This window comes from Bos indicus x Bos taurus, chromosome X, assembly GCF_003369695.1.
Source record: "Bos indicus x Bos taurus breed Angus x Brahman F1 hybrid chromosome X, Bos_hybrid_MaternalHap_v2.0, whole genome shotgun sequence".
NCBI classification, from domain to species: domain Eukaryota; kingdom Metazoa; phylum Chordata; class Mammalia; order Artiodactyla; family Bovidae; genus Bos; species Bos indicus x Bos taurus.
The window spans coordinates 142,202,679-142,216,629 of record NC_040105.1 but is presented as its reverse complement, the minus strand read 5'-3'; the positions used below and the strand labels follow the sequence as shown (position 1 = coordinate 142,216,629).

Genomic DNA, 13,951 nt, shown 5'->3' with positions numbered 1-13,951 from the left:
ATGTATACAATGCTCCTTCACAAACAGCAAATGTGAAATAAAAGAGTCAACAGATAACTTTTATTTAGCTCAGTTATCATTTCTTACTCTATCACGTCTCCCTCCCACATGTCCACACAAGGAAGCAACATTCTCAGCTACTTGACAGGATGGTAGCTCCCTTGGGTTGCATACCCAGATCCCATTTTCATTCAGATCAGAGGTATCTTGCCCCCTTACTGAAATCTGACTTTTCCCTCTGTTAGTACAATGTCTGATGAGGGTTGGTTTGCCTGTAGTTTTAATATTTGAGGTAAAGGGAACTTAATGCAGATTCTGGCTTGTTATGGATTTTCTCAGACAGTGGAGAGATTCAAACCCTAGCCAATACCTGCCAGTCTAAGAACAGAGACAGAGCCACGTAAAAGGATCTGGCCTGCTGTAACTTTAAATACACCTCATGCAGCTTTTTTCTATGACACATCACAATTTTTTTTTCAAAAATCTTTAAACATTTTATTAACTTTGAAGAAGGAATAAGAACAGCTCCTTTAGAAACTAGAGACACACAAGCATTGATCTATTCATAGAGCTTCTTCTACACAGATGAAGAAGTTTACATCAAATGAACAAAAAATAGAACAGAAGACATAAATACAGAAAGACAGAAAAATCTGTCTCTAGAAATCAGGTCAGATGGACTCAAAGACCTCACTGAATGTAGGATAATCACTGGGAAGCCACGTACAGCTTTCTGCTGGAGCATAAAGGTAGCATAAGTCCATGGAGTCAAGAAAACACTCTTCTTCATCCTGATCTTAAATGCTTGCCTCCAGCCTGGGTCCACAGAAACGTCCTGATTATTTGAACTGGTTGTCAATCAAGGTTCCCTTCATTTTTGCTTTCTTGGCTTCCAGTTCAGCCTGGAAAGGAAAAAAGTTTATGTCCGGATACATGACGTGAAATTCTGACTTTCCTGCCTTAGTCTAACTTCCCCAACACTATCCCCTCATGCTCATTTAGTATACAAACTAGAACCATGTATCTAAAATCATGATGGACTTCTCTGGAGGTCCAGTGGCTAAAACTCCACATTCCCAATGCAGAGGGCCTGGGTTCCATCCCTGATTGGGGAAAAAACTAGATCCCACATGCCACAGCTAAGACCCAGTGCAGCCAAATAAATGAGTATTTTTTTTAAATAAAAAAAAATGTGATGAATAGCAACTGTTTTCCAATCTTTCTGATGTTATGATACACATAGACGATGATAACATCTGTATGGTAAAATGGGGTAAACACACAGGGCTGTGGTCAAAGGCAATCAGTGTAAGCATTACACAGCTCCAGGATCCCTGAAGAGCTGGGGGAATCAGTATTATGACATACCAGTATCCTGTTCTTAGCAGAACAGGAGGAATAACCCTGTTCCATAACAGTGCTACTTAAAAGTTACAAAGTCCATAAACTGTTTATTATCAGTCCACAAAGATACAAACAATAATTGGCAGTAAGCATTTAGAAACTTTTGTAGCAATTTGACTTCCCAAGTGGGGCTAGTGGTAAAGAATCTGCCTGCCAATGCAGGAGACACGGGTTTGATCCCTGGGTCATGAAGATCCCCTGCAGGAGGGCATGACAACCTACTCCAGGATTGTTGCCTGGAGAATCCCATAGATAGAGGAGCCTGGCAGGCTAAGGTCCATAGGGTCGCAGAGAGTCAGACATGACTGAAGCGACTTAGCATGTACACCCGCATAGCAATTGGACAGAGTAATAAAATAATTTCATAAAAAGAACTAAGGCAAATTCCTTTTAATGACATTTTATAAATTAAAAACCTGCTCTTGACAAATTTTTTAAAAGGAAGATGCACTGGCCCTTCAGTTCAGAAAATCTATACGCATGGCTCTCTCTAGATCACTATGGCAAGGCCAAGCGGCTCTCAAGACCCACTACCTGTGTCACCAAAAATATCCTCTACAGAGACATCAACGCCAGGATGTCTTATTTTAAAAAAAACATCAGACGTATATTATCATCAGGAAAACAGAAATGTAGGCTCCATCACACAAAGACGGGCGTGCTCAACAAAGAGCCCAGACAGTGGTGGTGGGAGCAGTGCTTTAAGCAGCAGTGAAAAGTCCCAATCCTGGCCCCCAAGCGTAGCCTCACTGTACACCTCCCATCCTGGGGGAGTGCCCGTGCACCCTGATCTTGGACTCCTGACCTTGGGCCACAAGTAGCAGATTAAATGATCACTCTGGTTGGGGCTGGCTGACCAGAACTATTATTGGGGGTTGGGATCCTGCTCACTATCACAGAGCAGGGTATGTACGGATAGCCACATGCAGGGTTAGACACCTGGCAGCCAGCTACACCATATCCCTGAAAGACTTCCTAAAGGGTTCCCCCGCCCACCCGAGGGTCTTTCAGATGGAGGAACTGAACAGTTCAGGTCAGTGCCTGCCCCCTGCCACTCACCAGCTCCTGCAGGCGCCTCTTGCTCATGCCTTTGCGCTCCAGCTGCTTTTCAATCACCTTGGCATTCTGTGCGTATGAGTCAGCAACTTCTCTCTGAGGGAAGAATGGAGCATCCTCAGGCCAGCAGTCTCACCCAAGAGGAGTAACAGAGACCTCAGGAGAAGTTTATACTCCTCGGGTTACAAAATCACTACCGAAGTGGCCGAATTCGGCTCCCATTCCACTCTTCAGCTTTTCAGTAATCTCGGGGAGTCAGGTTTCAACTGAAACCATGTTTAAATAACAGATAACATTTCTGTGTAAACATCATTATACTGAAGTACCATAAAGGGAATTGCTTCTCCTGCTAAGGACAGATGCCCATACTGTCCGATCTGGACTGAAAGGGACTGGAAATCCCTGAGCCCAGTAGTTTTTCAACTGAAGAGGGATGCGCCCCCTAAGGCCTCTCAAAAAACAGTATGAAGAAAATGACTGATTTAGTCCAACTCCCTGTGCCTCATCCTACAGATGTCCCTGAAGCAGATTTCCCTGAAATCCAGGGAAGCAGTAACTAGCTGCTGTCACAGTGTTCCTTAGTAGCTAGAGCGAGATCTACAAGGGAAGTTTCTAACTGTTCTGCTATTCAATGATCTAGTTTGAGAGTCCCCCTTCATCCCCTCCCATCCAACTCCCTTGAGGGCAAAAGCACTTACAGCCTCAATCTCTTCTTCTTCTTCATCAATAGTAGACACAGTCACAGAGCTGAACTTGCCCATGTCTTTAGTCCGCTTGGTCATCATCACCTGGAGGTGCAGGAAGAGGAACCAGTCTAGTTCACCTCTCTGAGCCATGTGTGCTCGAGTGTGTATGAGTGTGAGTGTGCAAGTGCCCAAGCCTGGGTGTTGGGGGAAGGAGAGGGATTGTTGGGGAAATATCCACCTCTTTGGGACAGGCTGGCCTATCTAAAAGTGCCCATCTTTTAATCTGCCCTATCATTTTTTAATATTTGACATCAAGGGTTTTCAAAATATACTTAAAGATTAACTTTCTGCATTCCATCTCTAATTGCTCACATTGGAAAAAGAAGAAATTTCAAAGGAAGTACATGTGAATAAAAGCCATACAATTTCCAACTTTACTCATAAAGCAGACTGTAGGAAAGAAAAAAGAACACACGGTAGGTGTTAAAATTTTCTAACATCTGCTTATACAAAAATGGCATCCTCTTAATAAAGAGAGCATACTCATGCACCATAATCTACAGTTTTAGGACTGCATCTGTAGCTCCATTAACCCATCTGTCTCCTTCAGTGATAATTACCTTCTTAGGAGGCTCTTGTTTCTGAGTGTATATGTTCGTTTTCCCAAAACCCTGGCCAAACTTGACCACTGCTCCATCCACAATGAAGGTCACAGGAGCATTCTTGGGCTGGGACTGGTAGAAGAGCGGCAGCCCACACCTACAAATAGCAGAGTGAATCTCAGGCAGGCCTCAGGATCCAAACCCCCAAAACACTGCTTCGTAAAGTGGGCTCAGACTCTGCAACTACATGTGTTTGTGGCATCAACTAATGATCAGCTCTTGCCGATGTTCCCCCAAAAACTACTTGATAAGAATCACAGAGGGCACTTGTTACAACTGCCAATCAGATTCCGAGGTCCCGCCCCCAGGGGATCCTGACTGAGCCACTCTGGGGGCTGAGGCCCGCAAATGTCTTTTAGCATCCCATGCAGTTCTGATCATTAGAAACACTAGTGGCAAACACTGGCTCTTGCTGCTGATTGCTTTCCAGTCAAAACTGCTGCCATTCTTCCCAGAAGTCTGGGGAACTAGTGTGGGTTCTGTCTTGTTCTGTTTTAGCAGGGTCAAAAAGCAGCACAAAGGCTCCACTGTGGCTGGTCCACCAACTAAATTCTGAGCAATCAGAACTAAGTTCACAGCATATTTTCTGTGCTTGCTCACTTCTACTATACTTTTTCAGCTAAATGAAGTAGACCCACACCCATACGATATGATTAAATTCATCCAACAAATCTAATGTGGCTGTAAACTAAAACGTCCTCTTAGCCAGTTCCCTGCTTTAATTCTCCTAGTCTGAGTCTTCTGAGAGCCAAGTTCAGTTCAGTTCAGTCACTCAGTCGTGTCCGACTCTTTGCAACCCCATGAACCACAGCACACCAGGCCTCCCTGTCCATCACCAACTCCCGGAGTTCACCCAAACCCATGTCCATTGAGTCGGTGATCCAAGAGTGAACTGTAATTACATCAACGAGATTAAACTTGTTAAAGTTTAATATTCTCACTGCTGACAACCTAAAGCTGGAAATCATATGTATCTTTAAATAATACTCTCTAAAGTTCTTGGGTCTGTGGTCCTGTAATAGACTTTATAGACAGGTTTGGATTACACTACACAATGTTAGACTGAGCAACTCCACTCCAAGAGAAAATACATGTTCCCACAAGATTTATACTGGAATGTTCATAGCAGCTTTATTTGTAATAGCCAAAGCCATTAACAACTCAAATGACCTTCAATGGGTCAATGGTTAAATGAACTGTGGTGTGATGGAATACTACTCAGTGATAAAGAGGAACAAATTACCGTTACACATAACTTGGATGAACCTCCAAAGGATCATGCTACATGAAAGAAACCAGATGAAAGAGATACACATTGTATGTAGCAGAACACACACTGCAGAGTTTATGTCACATTTTAGAATAGGTAAAACCACAGTAGCAGAAGGTAGGCCAGTGCTAGCCAGGGGAAGGGGGACTGACTGCAAAGGAGCCCTGGAAATGTACTATGTCACAGGAGGGGTGATGTTATGTGGCTGTATGCTTTTGTCAATACTCATCAAACTGTCCACTTAAGAAGTCAAATTTTATTATATATAAGTTACACCTCAATTAAAAAATACTATGTTTCAAAACCCATTTTTTGTAGCCAGTTGGTCAGAGATGTAATTTGGCCAACTGCAGCTCTTCAAGAAGCCTACCTGCATAACTGAAGTCTGAAGGCAGGTTACAATTATAAGGATAAAGATGTAACAGAGAATTGTCTCCAAATGATGCTTTTCCTAACACATCATTACCTCCACTTTCTTATGCTCGCGGAAACCCACACTGTTAATACTTACTTTGCACATTTTTTCCTGTACTGTCGTTCAATGCCTTCAGGTCTGCACAGAAAATGGAAGTTAAAAAAGATACGAACAAATCTCATAATCTACCAACCTCACTTGCCATTTCCTCAAATGTTAAAATGGCTTTTCAAAAGCTTTCCTTTCCTAGATCAGCTGTTGATTTACACATGTATTTATTTTAAAGCACTTCTTCCATCCACAGGCACCCTCCCGACAGACGAGGCAGTGTGGTAGTAGTTACAGTCACAGAAGCAGTTGGGTTCACAGTAACAATAACACCAACAATAACAACAGTGGTAATCACTTGTATAGCTTTTATTATGTACCAGGAGCTGCTCTAAAGTGTACGTGTATTAAACTCTTTAATCCTTACAACCACCCTATGAGGTAGGTCACGTTATCATTCCCATTCTACAGATGAGGGTGAAGAAGCACAAAGCAGTTACACAGTTTGCCCAAGGTCACAGAGCTAGGAAGTAGAATAGGTTGAACTCAAGCCCTAGGTTGAACTAAGGTGGTCAAGATCAACAGCCCACACAACATTGCCTTAGATAATCAACTGGGAGGTAAAGACTCTTCCATTCATCCAGTTGCTTCATAGAAACCTGGGACTCATCTTTGTCTTCTCTTTCCCTCATCTCCCACAATCTACTTCATCCACAAATCCTGTGGATTTTAGCTCCAAAAAAGGTCTTGAACTTACTTTTCTCCACCCTCCTGCCACCATCTCAGCCCAGTCCACTAGTATCTCTTCCCCAGATTATTGTCCCAGCTACCCCCCTGTCTCCTCCCTTCCCCATCCTGTTTCAACTTTTTAAATTAGCAGTATGTGCAGATGGTATAGAAAAGAGTATAAAGTGAAAGGTAAATATCCTCTCCACTCATCTTCCACGCGCCTGGTTCCCTCCCCCAGCCCCAGAGGCAAATACTGTTACTGGCAAATACTGTTCCTCCCTTCCTCCCAGAGTTGATAACACAGCAAAGTTTTCTCTTCCTTTTTAGACAAATGTAGCCCACCTGTTCACTTACAGTGAAACAGCCTCTCTGTTCACTTAAAAATGTATCTTGGTTAAAAAAATATGTGATCCTTCCCAATCAGTTGAAAAAGAATTGCCTCATTGTTTATAAGGACTCCATTCTATCTATTTGTATGAATGAACCAAAATGTCTTACCTGATGGGTAAATCCTCCGAGTGTATCCACTTCAGATTCTGATAGATAACAGCCAAATTACTCTGCACAGAAGCTGAACCACGTATACCCCACCACCAATGTGAGACTTCCCGTTTCCCTACAGTCTTACCAACACAGTATGTTATTAAAATATATGACGACCAATCTGGCATGTGAAATATGAGATCTCAAAATTTGCATTTCTTTTTTTTTTAAAGAGTGAAGTTAGGCATCTTTTCATATATTTAATAGACATTTGTATTTTCTTTTTTTTTTGATGAACAGTCAGTCTATTTTTGACCTACTGAGCTGTCATTTTATTCTATTTTATTCTTATTGTTTTGTGTTGTGTTTTGACGGAGCTGTGCAGCACGTGGGATTTTATTTCCCCACCAGGGATCAAACCTGCGCCCCCTACAGTGGAACCGTGGAGTCTTAACCACTGGACCACCAGGGAAGTCCATCTCTTTATTTTATATTAAGGAAACTTGCAAATGTTAAGGGTTCTTGCAAATATTTCTTCTCCAGCTGGACATCTGTCTTTGACTTTTCCCCCCACGTGGAAATTTTAGACTTTTGTGTGATCAAATCAATCGTGTATATGATACTTCGTTAGGACTTCACCACTCTAAGTTCATAAAAATAAAAATTCTGAGCACTTATTCTAGAACCTGCTTCCATTACTATCTCATTCTTAATCATTCTCCAAAGAGAGTCAAGAGTGGCTTCCCAGGACAGCTAGAACAAAACACAAACTCCTCACCGTGGCCTTCTAGGCACTGGCTGGGCAGAGAATCCGGCCCGGCCGCATCTCCTACTTTCCTCCCCGCTCACTGTGACCTCTCCACACCAGCCTTCCTCTGTTCTTGGAATAAACAAGTGCTTTCCCATGTCTGATCTTTCACACTCACTCTTCTCTCTGCCTGGAATGCACTTCTCACCTGTTGCATTCTCATCTTTTTTGGTGTCAGTTCAAATACCACCTAGTTATAACAGCCTTCCCTGAACACCTTTTTGAAGAGGTTCTCATGTGATCCTGGATGAGCCCTTTGTTTCATTCGTATGACTTTCCATAATCATAATTACTTTAGTTTTTTGTCGTCCCACTAGACTGTAAGATCCATGAGATCAGAGATCAGCAGAGACCATGCCTGTCTGTCTCACACTCTATTCCCAGAGCTGAGCACAGTACTGCAATAAATACTGACTAATTGAATTCTTAAAAGAATTTAAGTTTAGTGAGGAAAATTATAACCACAGAGGTAAGTTCTTAGATGGAGGAAAGTGAACAGGCTGACAGGAACACAGAGGTGGCAGCACCAAATCTGTTTGAGGCAGTTATGGAAGGCTTCGTGAGGTGATGTCAGCAGTCCTGATAGAAAAATGGGATTTCAAGCAGAGGGGCAACTCTGTGCAAAAGGTAAAACAGCAGAGCATATTCAGAGAATTACAAATAGTCTAATGTTCTTGGGACCTAAAAAAATCAAGGGAGTACTACTGATCCGGTAAGACATAAAAAAAAGATTTTAAGATCATACTATGAATAACTCTACACCAACAAACCAGATAATCTAGATGAAAAGGACAAATTCCAGGAATGATAGAATGACACAAACTACCAAAATTCACTGGAAAAAGAAAATCTGACTAGACTATGACAAGTATAAGGAGATTGATTTAGTGATCAAAAAACTTTGCACAAAGAAAAGCCCAGGACCAGTGGCTTCACTGGGGAATTCCTCCAAAAGTTCAAAGAAGAATTAATACCAATGCTTCACAAACGTTTCAGAAGAGGAAGAAACACTTCCCAATTCATCCTGTGAGGCCAGTATTACCTGAACGTCAGACAAAACTATCACAAGAACAACAAAAACAACAAACTAGAGATCAACCTTGCTTAAAATTATACAGACAAAAATCCTCAAAAAAAAAAAAAAACAAAAAAAGAAAAAACCGAATCAAGCAGCATAGAAAGGATTGTACCACATGGCCAAGCAGAATTTATCCCAGGAATGCAAGATTGGTGCAACATACAAAAAAATCAATCAATGTGATACACTATAATAACAGAATAAAAGAGAAAAAACACATGATCATCTTAGATGCAAAAAAAGCATTTGACAAAATTCAAAGCCCCTTCAATATGTTAGAAAGAGAAGGCAACCTCCTCCTCCTTATAAAAGGCATCTATGAAAAATTCCTATCTACTAAGCCACATAAATGAACATCATATTCACTGGTAAACAACAAACCTTTCCTCTAAGATCAGTTGACAATTCCAGTTACAACAGCATCAAAAAGAATACAATACTTAGGAGTAAAGTGAACAAAAAAAGTGCACAACCTGTGCACTGAAGACTACAAAACATCACTGAAAGAAATTAAAGAGCTAAGTAAATGGAATGAAGTTCCATGTTCACGGACTGAACACTTAATGTTGGTAAAATGGGAATGCTTTCCAATGAATCTACAACTTCAACATAATCCCTAGCAAAATCCCAGTTGGCTCTTTTTTGGCAGAAATTGACAAGCTGATCCTAAAATTCACATGGAATCGTAAAGAATCCAGAATAGCCCAAAAACAGTCTTGAAGAAGAACAAAGTTGGTAGACTCACACTTAATTTCAAAACTTAATACCAAGACACCATAATCAAGACAGGGTGGCAGTGGATGTGGAGAGTGACAGGTCGCAGGGCACGTGTTAGGCAGACCACCATATTTTCAGGAACCGGGGCCCCCACATTCAGCTGGCTAAAGAGCAAGGGTACGATCACACTGAAATGTTGCCCTGGCTAGGAAGGGAGCATGCTCAAGTGGGCCCTTGGAAAGACTGTTCATGATTAGAGCGAGAACTATGTCAACCAAGGGGGAAGTCTACCATGCCTTGTTGGTAAACTCTGAGAACTCTAGCCCAAGAGAGGCACTTGGCCAGAGACCACTGGCCTGGGCAATACCGGGCACTAAGGCTGGACCCAAAGCTGGCTCACTCCCAGGATCAGGCTGACTGGATTCCAGAGTTGCCACTGCAGTCTGGGGCCACCCAGTTTTCTGGCCTAGAGGTGAGGGCATCTGCCTTATAGTGCCACAGGAGCCTGTGGCTTAGTTGTGTTGTTAGATTACTGTCTGTATTAACTAATATAATACATGTAATAAATATTTCAATAATCCTAAAGACAGTCAGTTAATCATTTTCAAAATCAGAAACCCAAATAAAGGTTAACCGAGAGAGAAAAAGCACAAGAGAATGAATTTGCTTTAGACAGAGCATGTTATTTATAATCTTCCCCAGTGTTACCTGGGGGGCCTTCTTTTGTGAATTTCATATGTTTTATAATCTGCACCCTCCATTTGTATTTTGTATATAACCGGTTTTCTCTTCAACTGCATAAATCTAGCCTGATTTGGCACTGAATGTTGCCTAGCAATAGTTTCTAACTCTTTTCATCAGTGTGGGCTGGTAACAGTTCGGTTTCTTAAATACACATAGCTAGATGTCAGCTGGTAGCTTTTTCTGGTTCAACACTAGAATATAAGCTCTGTAAGGGCAGGGTTCTTTGCTTGTTTACTGGATGTAGTGTATTGCCTATAGATAAAATCCAAACTTGTCTACTTTAGCATTTTATTCTATCCCTACTCCAGGCTCCATGAACCCCTTCTGGTAAAGTAACCTGGGCTCTAGCCACAAGGGACTATTTAAATTTCCCAAGCACACCATATTTGATGCTTTTAATGCTTCCATAGTCCTTCCACCGGGAATGTTCCTCATCTACTTGGTGAAATCCTAGTTCAAGGCCAAACACAAACGCCACCACCTTTTGGTGTCTTTCCTGACCACCAGGCAGGCAAGATGACCTGCTTCTGTCTGTTTTCCCAGAGCCTTCTGTTCACACCAGTATTTTATCATATAACAATAGGTAGTCCATTCCCTTGTTGAGCTATGAGCTCTTTAATGGTAAGGACGGTGCCTTACTCATCTTTGTAGATCCAGTCCTTAACACAGTGTGCCCTGGTCTGCTCCAAGAGATTACAAGTTGAATAAACTCATTTTACTTGAAAAAACCCCAAATTACAGCTATCAAATGACAACAGAATCACATTTCACCATTTCACCATAGCACAATAAAAACATGTATTCTGTATTAATAGAAGTTGAGAACCACCACAAATGTCAAAGTATTGGGCCCCAAATACATGACCTGTTCGATACTAGATGGGGTATTTATACTTCTCAGAACTAGACCCCAACACAAGCAGAAAATCCTAGACAGAACATCAACGTCTTACCTCCGAAGATATATAGTCTCCTCGTCTTCGGTGTTACAAAACTTGTGGGCGTGTTTGGCACCATCAATCACACGGGACCGGTCCCGGGGCCTCATGGGCAACTTCTCTAACTGACAGTCTAAAGCAATGAAGAAAGATTTGGTCACAAGAGTCACTGAAAAATTCCCTGAGGCAATCAGAACTTTTCAGGGGAGGCCCTTTGCACTGTAATTTTTACTACAATTATCACATTTATTGAAGGCTATTATTAAATTTTCCAACAAAAAATGACTTGGTGTCAGAAGACCTGGATTTTAGCTCCTGCTGTGATACTGGTGATCTTCGGCAAACCCCTTCCTCTTTGGGAGTCTTTCCCCTTATTTGATCATATTACCTCAAAAGTCCTTCCCAGCACTGCCTTTCAAGTTTTCTATGGGTCTTTCTGTTCCTGGAATATATGCTTAGGAAAGGAGGGGCTTGGACTAGAGTGGTAGAAATGGAGGTGGTAAGTAGTAGTCAGATTCTGGATAGCTTTTCAAGGAAGCACCTGAAGAATGTACTAATGGGCTGAACGCAGAAGTCAAGAAAGATTCTGAGATACTGGGTGAATAGTGGTACCACTGATGTGATAGGGAAGTCTGAGAGGAACAGTGGGGATCAGAAAGTAGGGGATCAGGAAGTTAATTTTGAACACGGTCTCTTTTTAAAAATTTTATTTAAGTATAGTTGATTTACAGTGTTGTGAGAACATGGTCTCTTTTGAGAGGCCTATTAAACATCCAAGTGGAGATGCTGAATAGGCTGAAGTTTAAGAGGTGCAGGTTAAAGAGGAACATTTGAGAGTCATCAGCATACAGATGGTATTTAAAGCTTGGGAATGGTTGAGATCACCTAAGGAGTGAGTACAGATTGACAACAGGTAAGAGGAATGAGCCACAGGGCCGTGCAATGCCTCAAAGTCTGAGACAGAAAAGAGGAGCCAGACACTGAGAAGTGTGAAAATCGAGGTAGGAGGAAAATCAGTAGAGTGCAGAGTCTTGGATGCAAATGAAAATGTTTCAAGAAAGACGGATTGATCATCTCTGTAAAATGCTACTGAGAGGGGGATTTAAATGGGCATTGATAACTGAGCACTGAAACAGGTAACACGTTCGTTAGTACTTTGACAAATAACGTTATATATGGTTAAGTGAAAAAGCGAGGGCAAGAAGGAATGGGAAATGATGCAGAGACAGCCCACAGACGCAATTCTTTTTAGAAATTTTGCTACAAAAAACGCAAAGAAACGAGGTTATAGCTCGAGGAAAACGTAGGCTCAATGGGGAGGAGTTCTTTTCACTTGATAAAAGCTATTACAAAATCCTTGTACCGGGCAGAAAGGTCACAAAGTTTCTAGAGGCAGAGAGGGAGAATAGGGAGTATATTTTTTCTAAAGGAGGAATTTCCTTTTGAAGGCGGTCTGCATACAGAATTACAAGATGAAGCACAATACAGAAAAGCTCCCTGGAGTGAGGCGGCGATGGGTACGGAGGATTTTAATGGAGGGGAAAATCTTCAAAGAGACGCGGCTCTCAGATCACAGCCAGGGGAAATCCGCCCTCGAGAACCCGAAGTTGCACTCCTTGCAGACTACTCACCCAGCACCAGGACCATCTGGCCGCACAAACAGTAGTAGACGTGAAGGGGCTTCTCGCCGTCGTCATATTCCTCCCGGTCCCGGGTGTCAGAGCAGACGACGGACCGGGACACTACTTTAGGCATACTTCAAAGCGGCAGCCAGGAAACGCTAAGCCAAAATTAAGGGTCGCGCAAAAGTGACGTCACACACGCGTCACAGCTCTCTCCAACGGAAAAGTTGGTCACGTGTCAATGGTAGTCACGTGAACTTCCGGGCCTTACCATTAGTCTAAGATGCACGGGGGGGTTCCAGGTGTCTGCCAGAACCTCCTTTGCCTTGACCTAAGTTCTGGGGGGGAGCTTCCCTGGTGGCTCACTTGGGACACTCTTAATCATTTAAATTATTAATTTATATTACTATACACATTATATATGTCTATACATATATGTAACTAGAAATAAAAAAGGGCTATTTACACATTATATGCATAATACATATTTTAAATGTGCCTCTAAATGTGATTTGATTGGCCATCTAAAGGAGCTCAGTTCTGGGTGTTCATTGGAGGGATTGATGTTGAAGCTGAGACTCCAATACTTTGGCCACCTGATGCAGAGAGCTGACTCATTTGAAAAGACCCTGATGCTGGGAAAGACTGAGGGCAGGAGGAGAAGGGGACGACAGAGGATGAGATGGTTGGATGGCATCACCGACTCAATGGACATGGGTTTGGGTGGACTCCGGCAGTTGGTGCTGGACAGGGAGGCCTGGCGTGCTGCGGTTCATGGGGTTGCAAAGATTTGGACACGAATGAGCAACTGAACTGAACTGACTGATTCAGGATGAGTACCTAATGAAGTCGAGGAATCTTAGAACTTGAGATCTAGTTCACATAACATATAATTCACCCTTTCAAAGTGTATAAATCAGTGGGTTTTAGTATATTCACGAAGTTTTGCAACTATCACCACTACCTAATATTTTCATCATTCCCCAAAAGAAGTCCCTTAGCCGGCACTCTTTCCACCTCTTTCCCAGCCCCTGGCAACCACTAATCTAGCTTTCTGTCTCTCTGGATTTGCCTCTTCTGGAAATTTCTCATGAATGAAATCATACAATATGTGGCTGTTGGTATCAGGTTTCTTTCAGTTTTGTTTCCAAAGTTCATCCATGTTGTACCATGAATCAATCAGTGAAAATAATGAATCACTAAAAAGGAACCTCATTCCTTTTTATGACTGGATAATATTCTGTTGTATGGATATAGCACATTGTGTATATTCATTCATCAGTTGGTGGAC

General features: G+C 42.1%; 1 protein-coding gene across 2 annotated transcripts; it reads right to left on the bottom strand.

Moving 5' to 3' along the window:
- Nucleotides 1–468: 468 nt before the first annotated feature.
- CXHXorf56 (chromosome X CXorf56 homolog) lies at nucleotides 469–12,852 on the bottom strand. Of its 2 annotated transcripts, XM_027534967.1 has the most exons (7): nucleotides 12,670–12,852; nucleotides 11,054–11,171; nucleotides 5,590–5,631; nucleotides 3,767–3,905; nucleotides 3,159–3,248; nucleotides 2,464–2,556; nucleotides 469–902 (listed from the first exon to the last, which is right to left on the bottom strand). In XM_027534967.1, the coding sequence occupies exons 1-7, from the start codon at nucleotides 12,791–12,793 to the stop codon at nucleotides 840–842; spliced, it is 669 nt and encodes a 222-aa protein (XP_027390768.1). In that variant the 5' UTR covers nucleotides 12,794–12,852; the 3' UTR covers nucleotides 469–839. The 2 variants fall into 2 exon arrangements, with proteins under 2 accessions (XP_027390768.1, XP_027390769.1); XM_027534968.1 differs by lacking the exon at nucleotides 5,590–5,631.
- Between the last annotated feature and the right edge of the window lie 1,099 nt (nucleotides 12,853–13,951).

Bases quoted from the DNA above. Each gene is read 5' to 3' on its own strand.
- CXHXorf56 (XM_027534967.1), bottom strand. From the start codon at position 12,793: ATGCCTAAAGTAGTGTCCCGGTCCGTCGTCTGCTCTGACACCCGGGAC. The intron at 11,172-12,669 runs GTGAGTAGTCTG...TCATTGCTTTAG, and splicing joins CCAGATGGTCCTGGTGCTGG to ACTGTCAGTTAGAGAAGTTG. The intron at 3,249-3,766 runs GTAATTATCACT...CTGCACCTCCAG, and splicing joins AACAAGAGCCTCCTAAGAAG to GTGATGATGACCAAGCGGAC.